Genomic DNA, 17,794 nt, shown 5'->3' with positions numbered 1-17,794 from the left:
TGGTAGCAGCCCGAGAACGCGGGGAAGCTTGGGGTTCTGCCGCTGCACTCACCACGCCTCCAGCCTCCAGCTCGGCCGCTGGCCGCCTGCGGGGAGGAGGGGCCGGCGCCTACCAGTCCCAGCATTCCGCGGGCGCCTACCCTCCCCGCGGAGGTCGCGGTCACGTGGTCAGGGACGGGAAGACGTTCTGTTCCGCCGCGTCCGAGGGGTGCAGCCCAGCGTTGTGGAGCAGAAAGAACGCTCGAAGGGCTCTCCTGACATTGACAGTCGACGATTTAAAACCCCGCTAGAATTTGTAAGTAAAATGTGTATACAACTTTTCAATGTTTTAATATTTGATCTGATACCTTCTTTTTAAATATCTTTCAGAAACGGTCCTTCCCCACCCCCACCTCCTTACCGCAAAAACCTTAAACGGAGTAGGTTGGAGGTATATTTTTGTTTTGGAGTGAAAAAAGAGAAACAGAATCGTATAAACGTTAAACAGAATGAGGTGGGAATAAATGTTTGGTTTGGACTTTGAGACGAGAAGCAGAATTCCTATAGGGGTCAAATGTAAACGGGAAATCTACCAGTGCAGGTGTTGATTACTCCCTTTACCTTCATGCTTAACAGGATCTCATCATTCGTCTTTTTAATCTTTATAAGATAGTGTCCGTGTTCTCCCCCCGCCCCGCCATCCCTCACTTGCCACCCCTGCCTTTTAGCCTTAATGGTGCTAAAAAGAGCGAAGTTTTAAGTTTTAGTAAGACCCTGCAATTACCAATTAATTACATATTATATATGTATTCCCAATTGTATTTCATACTCGAGAAAGTTTACTCCTTTTTGCTTCCTTCAAAAAAGTTTACTCTCTACTTAATCAGTAGTGCTTAATTGTTAGACTTTATACACAGTTCCAGAAATCAGTTAACCTTAATCTGATTCAACACACTGTTTCAATTTTACCTGTCTTTAGGTTTTAAAACACTTTATTTTGGATCTATATGAGAGATCCTTTCCTTGTCTCTGTTAAGAATTAGGGCTGTGGCTGTTATCCATATTTATCAGTTTTGTTTTTCAAGCACAGGATTAGTATATAAATGGTCAGTGGGAAATAATTTAATTTAAAAAGGAACTTACTGGTAGAGGAACTAAAACTGTTCCTGGAAGCCTTTGTGTGGATTAGAACAGTTTGAAAAACTGACATTTGCTGTGAAAACTTTGGGAGTCTCTCCTGAGTAATGCTTATTATGCTGAATGCAGAGCCCAGAACTTGATTACCAGCTTTACTGCTGGTTTATCTAACCATAAGTGACTCATTGAAGCTCTACTTCACTTGTTTTTCTTCCTAGTGTAGAGATAATACTAGCCTGAGAGCTTCTATAATTAACAAATAAAGTAACAAGAATTTAGCTAATTATTTGAGGATTATTGGGTATTTAAATAATGTATAGCGTCTTGTATATAATTTATTTTTGCCTAGGAGGTAATTTTAAACTGTATACCATGGAAATCCACATTTCTCTGAAGTGCCACTTGAATTTCCTGAAGGAAAGTTTGCTCAGAGAAACCTTGTCTGCTTTATGCTGTTTTTCATTTTTCATTTAGAATTTTAATTGTGTTAAAATTTCATTAATAGTCTATATTTTATGATGACTACTGTGTCCCACAAGAGATAAGTCAATATAGTGATTATACTTTATCGTAAGTTTTGCACAGCAAATCAAGCATTTGTGAATAAAGAAAGATGTCTCCAACATTGGTTATGAGCGTAGACTTCAGAGTCAGAGCTGAGTTTGAATTCCTGTTCTGTCACTTTGTCGCTTGGGCAGGTTGCTTTATCTTTCTGAGCCCATTACCTCATCTTTAAAGTGGAGAGTCATAAGGTTATTTGGAATATTAAATGGGTTTAAGGACTCAGTAAGTGGAACCAGTTATTACTAATTGGACTACTTTCTTCTTTACTAATATTAAAGGAAGCGGCACATGGTTTTGATAATCAAAATAGAAAGGAAGAAAATTCACTTAAAATTCCACTACCTGAACAAATCAAATTGTTTTTATTTTTATATACTCTTCTTTAGCCCTTGATCATGGGTGTACATAATGTAAATATAATAACATTTTTGCAAAAAGGCAAATTTAAAACATTAATTTGTAAACTTCTGGGGGTTTTGTTTTAATTATATAAATAGAGCTTTCTGGTTCTGCCTTTATTTTGATCTACTAGTGAAGAAACAGCACAACTTTCCTTTAGCACAGTCTCCACTTGCTTTTCCCATTCCAAAAAATAAAACGTCTAGTTGCACTTTTACTTAACAGTTCAAATAATAATAAACACATCCTGAGACTTCTTTTGTGCCCCCATAGCCGTAAGTGCTGCACATTATCACTTTAACCCTCATAATGCTTATTTCATCTGGGTAGTTATTCCATTTTGTGGTTAAGAAAACCAGGGAAATAGGGCAGAGTTCACCAAGTCAGGTGCTGGAGCAGTCATTCAGGCCTAGGCAGTCTGATTTTAGAGGACTGTGCTGCGAGGATTTCATATTTATAGATTCACTATATGGATGTTGAGTCATATATGTAGGCAGGAGATGATCCTGCAGGGTGACTTACAACTTCTTTGTATAAGAGTAACAGTATTTGTACTTTATAACTACCATGACCACCACATGTAAAAACAATTTTGTAGGAAAACAAAGGAGAGTAGGGAAGTGTTCAGTGCCTTAACAGATGAGGCATTCACCTATAGTTTTATTAGTTGTGGCAGTAAAAATATAATTTATGCACAAGTTATTAAGAGTAAATTTTCCAAAAAAAAAAAAAAAGTAAATTTTCCCTTTTTTTATTAGGGATAAACATAGTAAACATAGGGTTTATAGTGATGGAAAGCTAACTCTTCTTCATTAAAGCAGTGTTTCGTAAGTGTTTCTTAAATTTTATAGGAAGCATCAGAATCATCTTGTGAGCCTGTTAAAACAAATTCCTGCACCAGACCCTCAAAGATTCTAGTCTGGTAGGTCTGGGGTGGGGCCCAAGAGTTTGCATTTCTAATAGGTTCCCAGGTGATGCTAATGATTTCCAGCTAATGAGTTTAGTAAGGAAACAAATAATAGTGGGGGTTGTCCAAATTGTTGGCCCCATGGTGAAACCCCAGTAGCAATGAGCACCCAGGTCTTGTTTTTAAACACTATCCTCTGATAAAAGGAACTAGAATTTTTTTTTTTTTTTTTTTTTGAGAAGTACTTGATTCCAGGTCTAAGTCAGGGAAAATACAAGGTGAGCCTGGAACGTCTTGTGGTGCTTGAAATTAAGTAAATGCTCAAAAAGGTTTGGGAGCTTGTTGAAAGGACACAGGAGCAACTTGAAGGAGCTTGATGGCCAAAGTTGGAATAACCTGAGTAATAAAATGAGTAATGGTAGTACTGGATTTTAACCCATAGAATAAAGTAAGTGGCCATGAGTCCATACTGACATAGTTGATAAATAAATAGGATTCAAGAAGGGACAGCTCTTTCTTAGAGAAGAATTCCAATGAGTAAACATGGTAAAAAGGAAACAGAAAATCACTATTAGACAAACAGCTGCGTAGTAATTATTGCAGATAAAATCTACCTATAATACTGGTAGGTGAAAGTTTGAGGAAAATCAGGGTATTTGCATAGTCTCAAAGTATCTCCCCAAGATAATTATTAGCTACAAAGGAAAAATAATAACTTTACAGTGGAGATACCGTGTTATAACCAACTGATTGAGGTTAACATCACCAGTAATAAGACATACAGACATCATGACCCCAGTGATATGATGCACTTAGAAGGACTCAACATCATTTCTGTGGTGTTATTCTTGCCAAAAATGCATAAACTCTTTATCTTTTTACTCACAAATTGAGGGACATTCTACAAAATAACTGGCCAGTACTTTTTTCAAAAGTGTCAAGGTCACAAAGACCAGGAAAGGTCACAAAAGATAATTTAGAGACAGAAACTGTCACAGATTGGAGACTCAGGAGAATTGACAACTAAATGCAGTGGGGGAATCCCAGATTGGACTGTGGAACAGAAAAGGGACATTAGTGGAGAAACGGGTAAAATTTGAGCAGTCTGTAGTTTAGTTAATTGACTTGTACCAATGTTAATTTCTTGGTTTTGTAACTGTATTTTATGAGATGTTGACTTTAGGAGAAACTGGGTAAAGGATATAAGGAACTCTCTGCACTATTTTTGCAACTTTTCTACAAGTTTAAAATTAGTTCAAAATAAAACGTTTAATAAAAATGTGCTGGCTTCCTGTAGATACTAAAGATGATTAGAAGAGTTGAGCTAAAACTGGGAATCAGTTATGCCACCCACTGTTGGAAATCGTGGCAAACTCTTTGATCTTTGTGTGTTGCTTTTTGCCTCTGCGTGGGTCAGCCTAAACCTGAAATACAAATCAAGGGAGTTGGGAGGGAGTAAGAAGGGTAAGAAGGAAAGGAAGACTTTCTATCCTCAGAAAAAATTTATCTCTGAACTGCTCCAAGCATCCAGTCCCTGTATAAGAAACAGTTCCCTAAGAAAGTAAGTGGAGTGCTTTTTGTTTCTAGTTTTTAGTACTTTCTCAACCTCCCTTTCAAAAATATGGAATAAGTACTATTTAGTGAAAACACTGGGAAATGAGTGGGAAATCTTGAAAATAATAATCCTGGCATATTATGACAGTGGATATGGTGCAGAGGCGTGGGCAAGACTTAGATACTTAGTTTTCAACACAGACACAAATAGCTGGTACAAGTATAGAAATACCTAACCTTAGCACTAGGTCTCACTGTTGAAAACTGCATATTAACTAAAGGTTTGGCTGCTGGTGTTTTAAATTGAAACTGTAGATAGAATTTGAACCATGGACTTTTGTCCATTAGGGCAAAGTAGATTGAAATACACCAGTAAATTTCTAAACCAGTTGTTCCCCTTTATGGAATGCCAGCAATGCACAGCACACACCTGTTATGTTTGTCAGTTCCTTATTTTTTTATTTTTATTTTTTTTTATTTTTGGCTGTGCTGCAAGGCTTGTGGGATCTTAGTTCCCCAACCAGGGATTGAACCCAAGTCCTTGACAGTGAGAGCTCGGAGTCCTAACCACTGGACTGCCAGGGAGTTCCCTGTTTCTCAACTTCTGGGTGACTCAAGATCATATTTTTTGTTTGGCTTATCTATTTTCGTAAGAGGGAACAGTGTGTGTGCTAAACAGTGTTGAAGATTGTGCCTTCTCTCTGTGATCTCAAGACTTTGCCAAATTAAAAGTAGTTCCTCACAAAACAGGCTGAAAACGTTTTTCAGGAGCATGTATTTTCATAATATATTTTAAGCAAAGAATTATTTTAGATTATGTGAATTTAAAAAGAAGAGTGATTCTTTTTTTTCATACTCTTTAATCTCCCAACATCTAAATTCGGAACTAGTTAATGAAATATGAAGTTCTTGAGATTTCACTTCGTATATGAAACTTATCAGAGAAGCTGTCTCATACAAAAAATAGTTTTGATTATTGAGTAGTGTTAGAATAAATTATTCCATGGGAGAAAATATTTAAAATGGATACGCAAGAAAATTTAGAGCATTTATATTTTTTCTATGTGTCTGTTCTTTTGATTTTATATATCATATGAGGACTTGGCTGAGGCTGAAGTTTAAGTGATATGTTTGCCTGGAGAAGTCATCCCAGTCCTGACTCAATCTGAAACTTATATTATCCTATCACTAAAAAGAGCAAGAGGGACTTCCCTTCTGGCACAGTGGATAGGACTCCGAGCTCCCAATGCAGGGGGCCCAGGTTCGATCCCTGGTCAGGGAACTAGATACCACATGCATGCCACAACTAAGGAGCCCACCTGTCACAACTAAGACCCAGTGCAACCAAATAAATAAATAAATAAAAAGAACAAGAGAATTTTTGTTTATCAGAGGCAGATTTGAGCTAGCTTACTAACGTCCATTCAGGAAATAGCGAAGAATGATACAGACTCAATATTTAGAGATGATAATTATTTAATATGTATTAAGCTGCCATCATTAGTAGTGTAAATTTCACTGGTTTAAATAGAACTGCATTTTCTGTTTTGATGTTAAAGTGCTTATTTTCTAAATTTTCCTCTAATAAATCTGCAGGAAGAATCTTAAATTTGCTTTAGTTCTCATACACAAAAAGTCTGATCTGGGAAGTTCCCTGTTGGTTCAGTGCTTAGGACTTGGCACTTTCACTGCCAAGGCCCAGGTTCAATTTCTGGTCGGGGAACTAAGATCCCATGAGCCACGCAACGCAGCCAAAAAAAAAAAAAAAAAAAATCTGATAGAAAATATTTGTGAAAAAAAATTCAGAAAGTTCCAAAAAGCGAAACTTGAACTTGCTGTGCTCTGGCAGCTATTTACATAGCATTTACATTATATTAGGTATTATAAGTAATCTTGAGATGATTTAAAGTATACAGCAGGATGTGCGTGGGTTATATGCAGATACTACGCCATTTTATGTAAGAGACTTGAGTGTCCGTCTGGTCCGTGCATTTTGGTATCTGTGGGTGGTCCTGGAACGAATCCCCCACTGATACTGAAAGATGACTGTATAGCATTTATGTGGTAGGGAAGCCCTTTAAATTTGTTTTTTGCCCACTGTTGTTGGCTGCAAGGTTCGCTTGAAGATAAGGACATTCCAACTTCTGTGGGCCTTCCTGAATTTCCTGTGATCTCTACAGGCAGTCTTTTTATATCCATTGAAAAGCCTGTAGTCTTTACCTAAAGCATTGGTTCCAATCTGGATTCCCTGGACATCTGGAAGCTCTGTAAGATTTTTCTCTCTGTATGTATAGAATTTGGCATTGGGCCTAGTACATGGTGGTTTCCTCAATAACTTAAACAATAATCAGTTGAGTAATGGTGGTTCCCAAGGTATTTTTTGCATTTCTACAAGCCTAGTGGTAATCATACATTTACCTCAAATCAACCACTTTTGACTTAAGCTAATGGAGTTGAGGAAGGAAGCAAATCCAGAATAGCTGAAATCTCTCTGACTTTATGTTATAGGCATTTTGAATATTATCTGTAATTTAAAATATTGAAAATTTCTAAATCAGGACTATTAACACTAGTTTTTTTCTTGTTTTTATTAGAAGTTCTGATTGGCAGATCTACATGTCTAATTAATAAAATGAGAAAACGAAGTTATTACAAGAATGGTAGTTGTTCAGGGATCCTTCCACATTGAGATCTGGGGAGGGGGGTGCCAGGAATAAAAATTGCCTTTGATGGTAGAATGATTAGGAACCATTCATGCTCAATGGTTCTGAACCATTTCAGATTCCTTTGGGAATCTAAAAGTGTATACTGTTGACCTTTGAACAACACAGTTTGAATTGTGTGGGTCCACTTACATGCAGATTTTTTTCAACAATAAATATTTCAGTACTACACGGTCTGTGGTTGATTGAATCTGAGGATGCAGAACGATGGCTACAGAGGAACTGCATATACGAAGGGCTGACTGTAAGTTACATGCAGATTTTTGATTACTTGAGGGTTGGCACCCCTAACCCCCATGTTGTTCAAGGATCAGCTGTACTCTCTTTCCAGAAAAAAATGCACATGTGTACATAAAAAATTTTATGTGTAATTTCAGGGGATTTAGGACTCCCTGAAACGTATCCTGGATTTTTGTGTGTGAAAGTGGAAAATTATGGGAGAGAGTTTCTCCCACCCCCACTTTAATATAATACGCACAATTGAAGAGTATCCTGTAGCTTTGCAAATAGCTTATGAAAGGGTTTTCTAAAACTTAACAGTCACTGCTTCAGAAAGGCAGTATCTTATAGTGGTTAAGAGTACAGGCTCTGGAACCAATCTTCTTGAATTCAAATACTGATTTCTCTACAAAGACCTGTGTGACTCTGGGCAAGTTGCTCAACCTCTCTTTCTTTAACTATAGAGTGGATTATTGTAAGAATTACATGAGTTAATACATGTAAAATGTATTACATGTATTAGAACAGATAGTGACGCTCAATAAGTATTAGCTATTGTTATTAAGTATTATTATCTTGGGGACTTCCCTGGTGGTCCAGTGGTTAAGACTCTGCAATTCCACTGTAGGGGGTGCAGGTTCAGTCCTTGGTCGGGAGCTAAGATACCGGTATGCTCCGTGCACGGCCAAAAAAAAAAAAAAAGTATTATTATTTCAGAGATGGGAGTTTTTCTGTTGAATATCTGGCCAAGTGAGGTTCTTTGGGCTTCATCTTGCCTGGAAGGAGGGTACTTTTTTTCTAATTTGCACAAAGGCACCATATGAAAAAAGAAAGTCCTGTACACAGATGCATGCCTTTATGGAGTATGCCAAGATAAACTTTCTTTTCCATTAGGTAGCCTAATGGAAAAATTAATTCCATTAATTAACATTAGGTAAGCCTCTTTTACCTTATTTCTTTTTTCTTTCCATAGAGATTTTTTTTTTAATTGAAGTATAGTTGATTTACAATATATTTTCTGTTACTTTATTTCCATGAAGAGATAGTTGCTTCCAATATTATGAGAAAAACAAAGATCCATGTCTTTCTGTAGGACTCCTCTTTTCCTCAGTCACCCACTTTGCCTCTGAGCAGAGTAACTGCTCCTGGTCTTCTTGTCCACAGTGTGAAAGTTGGTTTTGCTGCTATTTTCCACTCTACTCTTTTCTTTTTTTAATTATAAAATATTGAATAGAGATTGGGATTAACATATACACACTACTATGTATAAAATAGATAACTAATAAGAACCTACTGTATAGCACAGGGAACTAACTCTTTTCAGTACTCTGTAATGATCTATTTGGGAAAAGAATCTAAAAAAGAGTGGATATATGTAGATGTATAACTGATCCACTTTGCTGTACACCTGAAACTAACACAACATGTAAATCACCTGTACTCCAATAAAAATTAAAAGTTAAAAAAAGTAAAAATGAAGACAGAAGTAGAAAAATAAATATTGAATAGAGATTATGTAAACTATTATGATTTATGATGCATTCTTGTACCTCCAACTATTATGATTTATGATGCATTCTTGTACCTTCAAATAAAAAATGTTTACAATTATCTTTGAAATACTCTGTATGCCTTTCCCGATCCCATTCCCTTCCCTATCCCATCAAAGGTAATAGTTATCCTTGTACTTATCCTTTTCTTTTTAGCTTTATTGCATATTTATTCCTAAGCAATATATTGAAACTTTATGTAAATGGAAACTATATAAGAGAGTGAGTATGTGTGTATTCTTCTGCTACTTGCTCTTTATATTTCAGCTCAATATTATATTCTTGAGTTTCATCTATGTCTGTGTGGGAATACCTCAATTTTTTTTATCCATTCTACTGTCTTGGGCATTTTGGTTGTTATTTTGCTGTTATACAAAGAACTACCATGAATATTTTTATTCATGTTTTTAAATAAACGTGTAATTTTCTCTAGGGTAGTTACCTGAGAGTGGAATTACTGAGTTACAGGAAATGCACATCCTCAGCTTTATTTGATAATGCCAAATTAATTCCAAAAGTGCTTATACTAATTTATGCTCCTAGTGTTAGGGTATAAGGATTCAAATTACTCTATAGTCTCGCTATTTATTCATTCAAGAAATGTTTATTGGGTACGTACAGCAGTAAATAAAAACAAAACACCCTACTCTTGGAGTTTAGGTTTTAGTAGAGACAAATAGCTAAAATATTTAATATCAAAATGGTACATGTTTTATGGGGAAAAAAAAGTAAAGAAGAGGAGGGGATATTACCTCACTGCTCTCAGAGCCATATGGGGATTAGAGACTAAGAGGATGAAGTATAACAAGGAAGCTCTGGGCTGCATGTGGTGATTGACATAAAAAGAGGTACAGTATGATGAGATTGGTTGGTCCTCAGGCTTTCAAGCAGATAATGGTAGTGAAGCTTGTGAGGGTGAGGGGGGGGGCGGGGTAGTTCGAGAATCTTGCCAGGAGTATTTTCAGGAAGGAATGAGTTAGGAGGCTGGTAATAGGTGATCTTATTCTGAGCATTTAGTGCTTTGGAGCCCTGCTTTGACTCCCCTCTTGCCCACTGTGGTTTGGAGGACGAGGGGAGGGGTGGTCTTGTCTGGAACATATGGAACACTAGATTTCTCTTGATTCAGGAATACTTGGAGCTCTAGTGCTTGCTTAACTCTTGAAGATGGAGAAATGAAGGTTGGGGGAAGGCCATCCTTCATTTGGAGCATTTGGAGCTTAGGGAATGGAGCTTTAGCCAACAGATGTGGAGTTCGAGGGGAGGGTAGTCTTGCCTAGAGTATATAGAGCCCACATTGTCAAACTTGTTAATTTTTGCCAGTCTGGTGGATGTGAAATACAGTATCTTGTTGTGGTTTTAATTGAATTTCCCCTTTTCTTTCTAAAAACCCAAAATTCTATACCTTTTCAATGTCAGACTTAGTCATATAACTTTACTACTAACTTCTGTGATAAACCCCACGATCATGTGGGTTTTATTCATCATCTGTTTGTTTCATGTACTAGACACCCAAGATTTCCCAGTTCAATAACTGAAACTTTTACTGTAGTGGCTCTTGACAGTAGACCCTCAGGGAAATCTGTTATACCCTATGTTGTCACACAAAGGTCAGGAACCCTACTTTCTGTTCACTCTGCCTGAGGAGCTGAATTGGTAATCTTCATGCATACTTTGTCACCTAACCTCAAAAAACACATCAGTGTATCTACACTGATTCTATCCCACCCCATCCGGAGCTCCCATCAAACTATCGGCCCCAGGTTGCAGCACTGGCAGAAGCTGCTCTTCAGTTGTCTTTTAAAGTTGCCATTTTAAAATCTGAGAATCACAGCTGCTATTGATAGTCTGTAAGGAAAATGCTTTGGCTGATCACAGCTAAGGGTATATAACTCCCTCTGCTTTTCAGGCTATATCTTTATACAGTTTTAACATTCACATCTTCCCCAGTGTCCCTTAGTGCTCTCACAGGATCAGGCCTCAGCATTCACAAAAGAACACTGGAGAAAGGCAGACTCTATATTGTGCCCTGGTGATCTGTGGCGCTCCCTAGGCGCCTGTCTAGTTGTTCCACACATCCTGCTCTACCCTACCTTGTTTACTTGTTACAGTCAGTGTCATGAAGGAGTGCAAAGATGATGAAAGCATCTGTAAATTCCAACTGATTTACTATATATTTTCCAAGAATAGCTCGGGACTGTGCCTTAATTGCCTTCTTAAACTTAAAATGTATATGAGCCTATAAAGACAGATGTGGGCAATGAGACATGTCCCTTGTGGTTTCTTTTTCAGCCTTCAAAAGGATTTCATCCAGCTTCCTATGGTTAGTTATTAAGAATATTATCTAATAATTTTGTGAGTTTTCCCTGCATGGATTGAAGTCTGTTTTAGAAGGCTGTCACCATTGTTAACGTTATCCCACCCATTATGGGAGAACTATATATATGGCACCCATTTCACAGAAGAGAGACAAGAAATCTCAAAGTTTTACCATGTTAAACATGATTATACAGACCTTATTATTCCCAAAGTGCAAAAGGAGTAGGAAAAAGAAATACATAGTCCTAAAAACAAAAATTAAGCTAGTACAAACCTTAAATGAACCAAAATCCTCCCTGTTGCCCAATCAAGCATAAGAATAACTCCCAACAGATAAATTGGTTTGAACCCATATGAAGTTGTTATGGGGAAACCCATGAGACAATTCTCACCCACCTTGACTGACCCAAATGATTTCCAAATGCATGTTTCTAATAATATTGTGAGCAACTCAAAACCCATATGAGTCGTCTGAAGTTTTATTATTTACAGGTATGTGAAGCATTCCCAGACCCTTCAACCAACTCAACAGCAGCTACTTCCCTGTGACTGGGTCCTGATTAAGGTCCTCCCAAGAAAGACTTCATTGGATCCACGCTCAAGAGGACTCTGCCAGGTTTTCCTGACCCCTCTACATCGCTATAAAGTGCCAAGGCCTTAAGACTTGGGTACGTGTATTACAACGGCAAGAGTGCCAGCGCCCACCAAAGACCCATTGGACCTGTCAGCTCCTCTGTTTCACCAAGCAGACATAATAACTTACCAGCAAAGCAGAGTAAGCCAGATGCCTCTGCATGATACCACCAGCTGATAACACACAAGAAAAAATAATTAACTTAGACTAGAACCCTATGTTTTCTTGAGAAGCTGGGATTTAAAGGAGCTATTCTGAGATCTGTGCTGCTAGTAAGTGACGGATAACATAGACTGGATCAGTCCCTGAGTTCAGAGACTGGGTTGCAAGTGAGTGAAAAATAGACAACGAAATCTTGAAGAATTGCACGGAGGTGCAAGCCAAATTTTACCCTCTCCAAGTAATGGTGGTTGGACTGAGAAAGTGCTAAACCAAACCTGTAATAGGACTGGTTGTTTGGGTGTTTCTCTTTATCATTGTTGCCTCTTACAGTTACATTGCTTTCTGTGTTGTCTCTCTAGGTCCCAATGTTCTCAGATAATTCACATTGCCCTGACTGTGGACAGCAATGGTTCCCTAGTTTAGAACTAGGCCATTGGTTGTACCAAACTGAACTGGTTGAGAATGAATGTTACCAAGTATTCTTAGACCGTATTAACAGAGCTGATTATTGCCCTGAGTGTTATCCTGATAATCCTGGTAATAGAAGCCTTGTTCTTCCTTGGTCTTTCCCACTTGAGTGGGCTCCCCAAAATCTTACCAGGTGGACCTTTGAAAAAGCTTGCCACCCATTTCTTCTGGGTCCTCCACTGGTTAGAAAAAGGATACATGACTCTAGAGTTGCTGGTTTTAACCCTGCATTACAGTTAATCCTGACCAGAACAGACAAAACCTTGAACAAAAAACTTGGCCAAAGCAAATAACTTCTGAAACAGTCAAAATCATGGAGACTCTAGAGGGTTTTGTACTAGTAGCCCAAGGAAGATGGAAAAATGACTCCTTTCTATATCTGATCCAGACTGTCACTGCTCTGGGAAACTGCTTAAATTGTTGTTGGATCTGCTTCCAGGGTCTGTGCATCTCTTCTTCAGCATGAATTTAATCAGTATTGCAAGCCAGATTGTTCATCTAGAACCTGACTAATCCATATTTCCTATGTTTTGGAATTAGCTTACTCCTAAAAATCTCCACAGCCTAATTATTGACGTTATTATGACACAGTAGTCCTGGAGGAGAAGCCCCATACTGTGTGTACTTTCATTATATTCTAGTGATAACTTTTGTGGGAAAGCATCCTTGTAGCTGAATTCTAGATTATTCCAGTAAAACAACTAGACATTTTAATAATAAACTATATTGTTCTAAATTCCACCTCTTAAATATTAATCAGTGATAATTATATATATATATATATATATAATTTATTCATATATAACCATTTATTCATCATTGGCTCTATTTAGCTCATCCTCAGTGTGGCTATGATGTTATCGATAACTGGTCACTGTCAGAGAAATCACATTCAATCAGCACCTATATAGGTGACAATAAAAACATGCAGAAATGCCTCTGTCTACACCTCCTTGGCTCTACATGAGCAAAGACTATCCTGTCTTTGTGGTGACTGAACTTAGAATGTCCTCCCCTGGCAATGGAAAAGTACCTGTCCTAGGAGATAGGTGACAAAAGGAGTTACCCAGCTTGACTCCATATATATTATGAACAGTTTAGGGGAAGCATTTTTCTTAGAACTAAGAAGGTCTTACCTGACATTGGCCTCATTCTGGCCTTCACGTGTTCATAAGAATCATGGAACTAGAGTTCAGGTTAAGAAACTTAGAAAAAGCAGTTGAAAACATCTCAGAGGCCACTGAACAATTTAAAAATTCCACTTAAGATTCTAGATAATCCAGTGCTCGTGTAGCAACTCAACAATGTTCTCAAGGCCCCGGGTTCTTTCTATCTTTCCCCTCTGGGATCTTTATCATATTGGCTTTTTGTCCTCATAGCTCTCACCGAGTACAATGTAGCTTGTTGCTGCTCCAGACATTTCAATCCCAATGCAAGGCTGGAAGTAAGGAGCAAAAAGCTTTCTCCTTTCAAGTCTGTGTCTTTTATTTGGGAAGAAGATCTTTCTCAAAAGTCCCGCACAGATTTTTTCTTACATCTCATTACAGCAAGGATTTTTCCTTACATCCTTGATTCACAAAGGAGCCTGGGAAACCTGGCAGAGGGGAATGGAGTTGCACTGCCTGGGTAGGACACATTGTCTCCCCTAATAAAATCAGGGCTCTTTTAGGAAGGAGGAAGTAAGGAATGAATGGCTGTTTGTATGCAACAAATCATGCCTGCCACATGTTAAAAAGTCACTTGTTAGTCTGCTTAAAGAATGTACCCCAGAGATCTGCCCTGTATCTGCCTTATGTCTGTCATGATGGAAGTTCTCTTCTGTTCTATTGCTGAATAAACTGTGTGGACTGCTAAATTGAGTGAAGACTAATTAGTTTATCATTTACCATTGGTTAAGAACTACACTATCCTAAAGCTCTTTCTAAAAAGTGAAAATTTACTTTGAGGTATTGCTTTTGAGGATGGTGTTATGATCAATATTATTGTCTCCTAAACTTTTTCAGACACATACCAAAAAACACCACATATGTGCAATTTTAAATATCGGCAAAATAGAGAAAGGGTCTTTGTTTTTGTCTTAACCAATCTCATTCTTAAATAGTAAGGACATATTAAATGGATTTATACAATTGATTTTCAAATCAGTGCCTGGGTGAGCTTGTCAGAAATGCAAATTTTCCGATCTTATAGAAATTTTAATTCCTTAGGTTGCTTGTGGGGCCCAGGTAGCTACATTTTACAAATAGTGCCTCAGGAGATTCTTATGCAGGTACTCTATGAACTATACTTTGAGAAATACCATAGCAGCATATGCAGGGTATTTAGTTATCTGGCTTAAAAGAATAGGAACTGAGTACTCATAATACTGTAAGGTAGTGATAGTTATTGTACTTTGCCGGTGACATATAAAGAGGTTTCACGTCAAAGTGAAGGTCACTGCTGATATTTCAGGTTATAACTCAGTCATTTTTCTCAACTGTTTGTGAGGAGGGCTCTATTGTAGCCCTCCTCAAAAACAGTTCTGTGTGGTGTCATTATAAGGTATGTGAGTATACAGGCAAGAGAAAAGAATCAAAAATACTAATTTTAATATTACATTAAGAAGGGTACTTTGCCTTCATACATGATTATCATCACATACCTGATATATGGTCAGCTCTCAGAACTGACATCATGGGGTAGAGTTCATAAAATTGAGCAAGGGAGAAAATTTAGAAAGCTTTGTAGCTTTTCAGCTTCGGTCTTTTTAAGTATGACTTTACTTGGCTTAAAATATTGCAGATTATTCTAAAATACTCTACTTCATAGTTATGAATAATGAATTTTAAAGTATAAGTGTATTCTTAAAATTCTCATGACAATTGATCCACTGTTTTGGATTATATGAGCTATATTAATCTCTACTTCCGTACTGTAGGAGAGTTGATAATAATTACTTACACGTAATGGTGGCCATTTCTAGACTTCTAGAACTACTCTCTGTTATTTTAATGCAGACCTAGGAGTGGACGTTTAATGGAAACTGTGCTGGGGCAACTGGAAAGTACCTACTAAAGCAGAGTCTGTCTTGAGTTGTGCGTGACTAAGTTAAGATTCATCTCTAAGTTGTAGGAGAAGGTAGCCCAGGCAGACAGGCACGCAAGAAAGAATTCCATGACATCCAAAGAGTATGTGGCAATCAGCAGAATACAGATATCTGTAAAAGTGAGTTGAGCCATACCCCTTCTATCTCTTCAGTCTCCTCTGGCAGCCCTTGAGTCTCCATGGAAGCTTGGGAACACAGCTTGAAAACTACTTGTTATAGAGGAAAAATAATAGCCTTGGAGCCAGTTGACCTAGGTTTGTCTTCTGATTCTGGCACTATTAAATGACCTTGGGCATTTTAACCTTTCTGTATCCAGTTTCTTGATCTGTGAAATAGGTTATGTAATAATACCTACCTCATACTGTTGTGAGGTTTAAATGTGATAACATATGTCAATCATATGGCATGTAGTCCATCTTTAGGACTAGGAAGGGTATAAGAGAATGAGGCAGAAGTTAGAACTAGGGATAAGGTAGAGTCTTAGTTTTAGAACAGGGATTAAATCCAATTGTTAGAACTTGATGCTGAATTACTGAAAACTTCTTAAATCCTTCCTGGTGAAGGACAAGATTAATCTTTGGACTGAGGTCGATCCTGTAATTATGTGTGTCAAATGGCCTTAGATGTAAAGATTAAGAGGCCTGGTGGGATGAATGACCCAAGGCAAATCCTTGTCACATTTTTTAGGCCCATTTATAATCATAATTGTGGCAGATGTAGTTGCTACATGATTTATTATATCACTTGAGACTTTCACAACACCAAAATAAGCAATTTGAGAAAAGTTGAAGAATATGTGCAAATTTACCCAGGTCATATGTGCTAGAGTCACAATTCAAACGTAGAATCAGGATGCCTTATAGTATGTTTACTATTTTATTTTTTTTTAACTAGTTGTGTGTTCTTGGGTAAGATTCTTAACATCTCTATATCTCAGTTTCCTTATCTGTAAAATAGAAGGAATATTAATAGTCCATACATCATAAGATTGAGGTTTCCAGGATCGAGTAGGTTGGGTGAGGTCCTACTGCTTTCCCAGCTCTGATTTTGTTCTCATGGGTAGCTTTTCTTTGTCCTATCTCTTCTCAACTGGATATGACAAAATGTATAGGAGGCTGTGGTTGAAGTGTGCCTCTGTAACATAAGTTCATTGTGTGTGGGCTCAGAGTTACCATTACAGGCCTTTCCTTTTTTTTGTTTTCTTTTGAATTTTATTTTATTTATTTTTTTATACAGCAGGTTCTTATTAGTTATCCATTTTATACATATTAGTGTATATATGTCAATCCAATCTCCCAATTCATCATACCACAGGTCTTTTCTTTTGATTCTTACTTTTCCTCACAGAAGCTAATATATTTTATTTTATTACTCATTTAAAAAATATATTAACATCAATCATATAGAAAAGTGCAGGAAATAACATTCACCTATGTACCCAGATCTAAAATACATTAACATAGGAAAGATATCCCATGCTCTTGGATTGGAAAAATTAATATTGTTAAAATGGCCATACTATCCAAAGCAATCTACAAATTTAATGCGTTCCCTATCAAATTACCCATGACATTTTTCACAGAAATAGAACAAATAATCCTGAAACTTATATGGAACCATAGAAGACCCAGAATTGCCAAAGCAATCCTGAGGAAAAAGGGAAAAGCAGAAGGCATAACCCTCCAGACTTCAGATGATACTACAAAGCTACAGTAATGAAAATGGCATGGCATTGGCACAAAAACATATATGGATCAATGGAACAGAATAGAGAGCCCAGAAATAAACCCACACACCTATGGTCAATCTTCAACAAAGGAGGCAAGAATATACAATGGGAACAAGACAGTCTCTTCAGCAAGTGGTGTTGGAAAAGTTGGACAGCCACATGTAAATCAATGAAGTTAGGACACACCCTCATACCATACAGAAAAATAAACTCAAAATGGCTTAAAGACTTAAACATAAGACATGACACCATAAAACTCCTAGAAGAGAACATAAGCAAAACATTCTGACATAAATCATACCAGTGTTTTCTTAGGTCAGTCTCCCAAGGCAATAGAAATAAAAACAAAAATAAACAAATGGGACCTA

General features: G+C 37.4%; 2 protein-coding genes across 2 annotated transcripts in view; both read left to right on the top strand.

Moving 5' to 3' along the window:
- The first annotated feature begins 204 nt into the window (after positions 1–204).
- LOC132373807 (torsin-1A-interacting protein 2-like) overlaps positions 205–17,794 on the top strand; it is a 37,172-nt gene continuing 19,582 nt past the window's right edge. Inside the window, exon 1 of the mRNA XM_059937406.1 lies at positions 205–295. The gene's annotated coding sequence lies outside the window, so the exon portion shown is untranslated. The remainder of the gene's footprint in view (positions 296–17,794) is intronic.
- On the top strand, positions 208–14,467 carry LOC132373820 (torsin-1A-interacting protein 2). The gene is made up of 2 exons (XM_059937407.1): positions 208–295; positions 11,841–14,467. The coding sequence occupies exon 2, from the start codon at positions 12,510–12,512 to the stop codon at positions 12,903–12,905; it is 396 nt and encodes a 131-aa protein (XP_059793390.1). The 5' UTR covers positions 208–295; positions 11,841–12,509; the 3' UTR covers positions 12,906–14,467.

This window comes from Balaenoptera ricei, chromosome 1, assembly GCF_028023285.1.
Source record: "Balaenoptera ricei isolate mBalRic1 chromosome 1, mBalRic1.hap2, whole genome shotgun sequence".
Lineage (NCBI taxonomy): Eukaryota > Metazoa > Chordata > Mammalia > Artiodactyla > Balaenopteridae > Balaenoptera > Balaenoptera ricei.
Note: the sequence above shows the minus strand (reverse complement) of the source record. Positions and strands in the feature narration are given on the sequence as shown.

What these genes read in the sequence shown, in the direction of transcription:
- LOC132373820 (XM_059937407.1), top strand. Translation starts at nt 12,510, where the DNA reads ATGTTCTCAGATAATTCACATTGCCCTGACTGTGGACAGCAATGGTTC.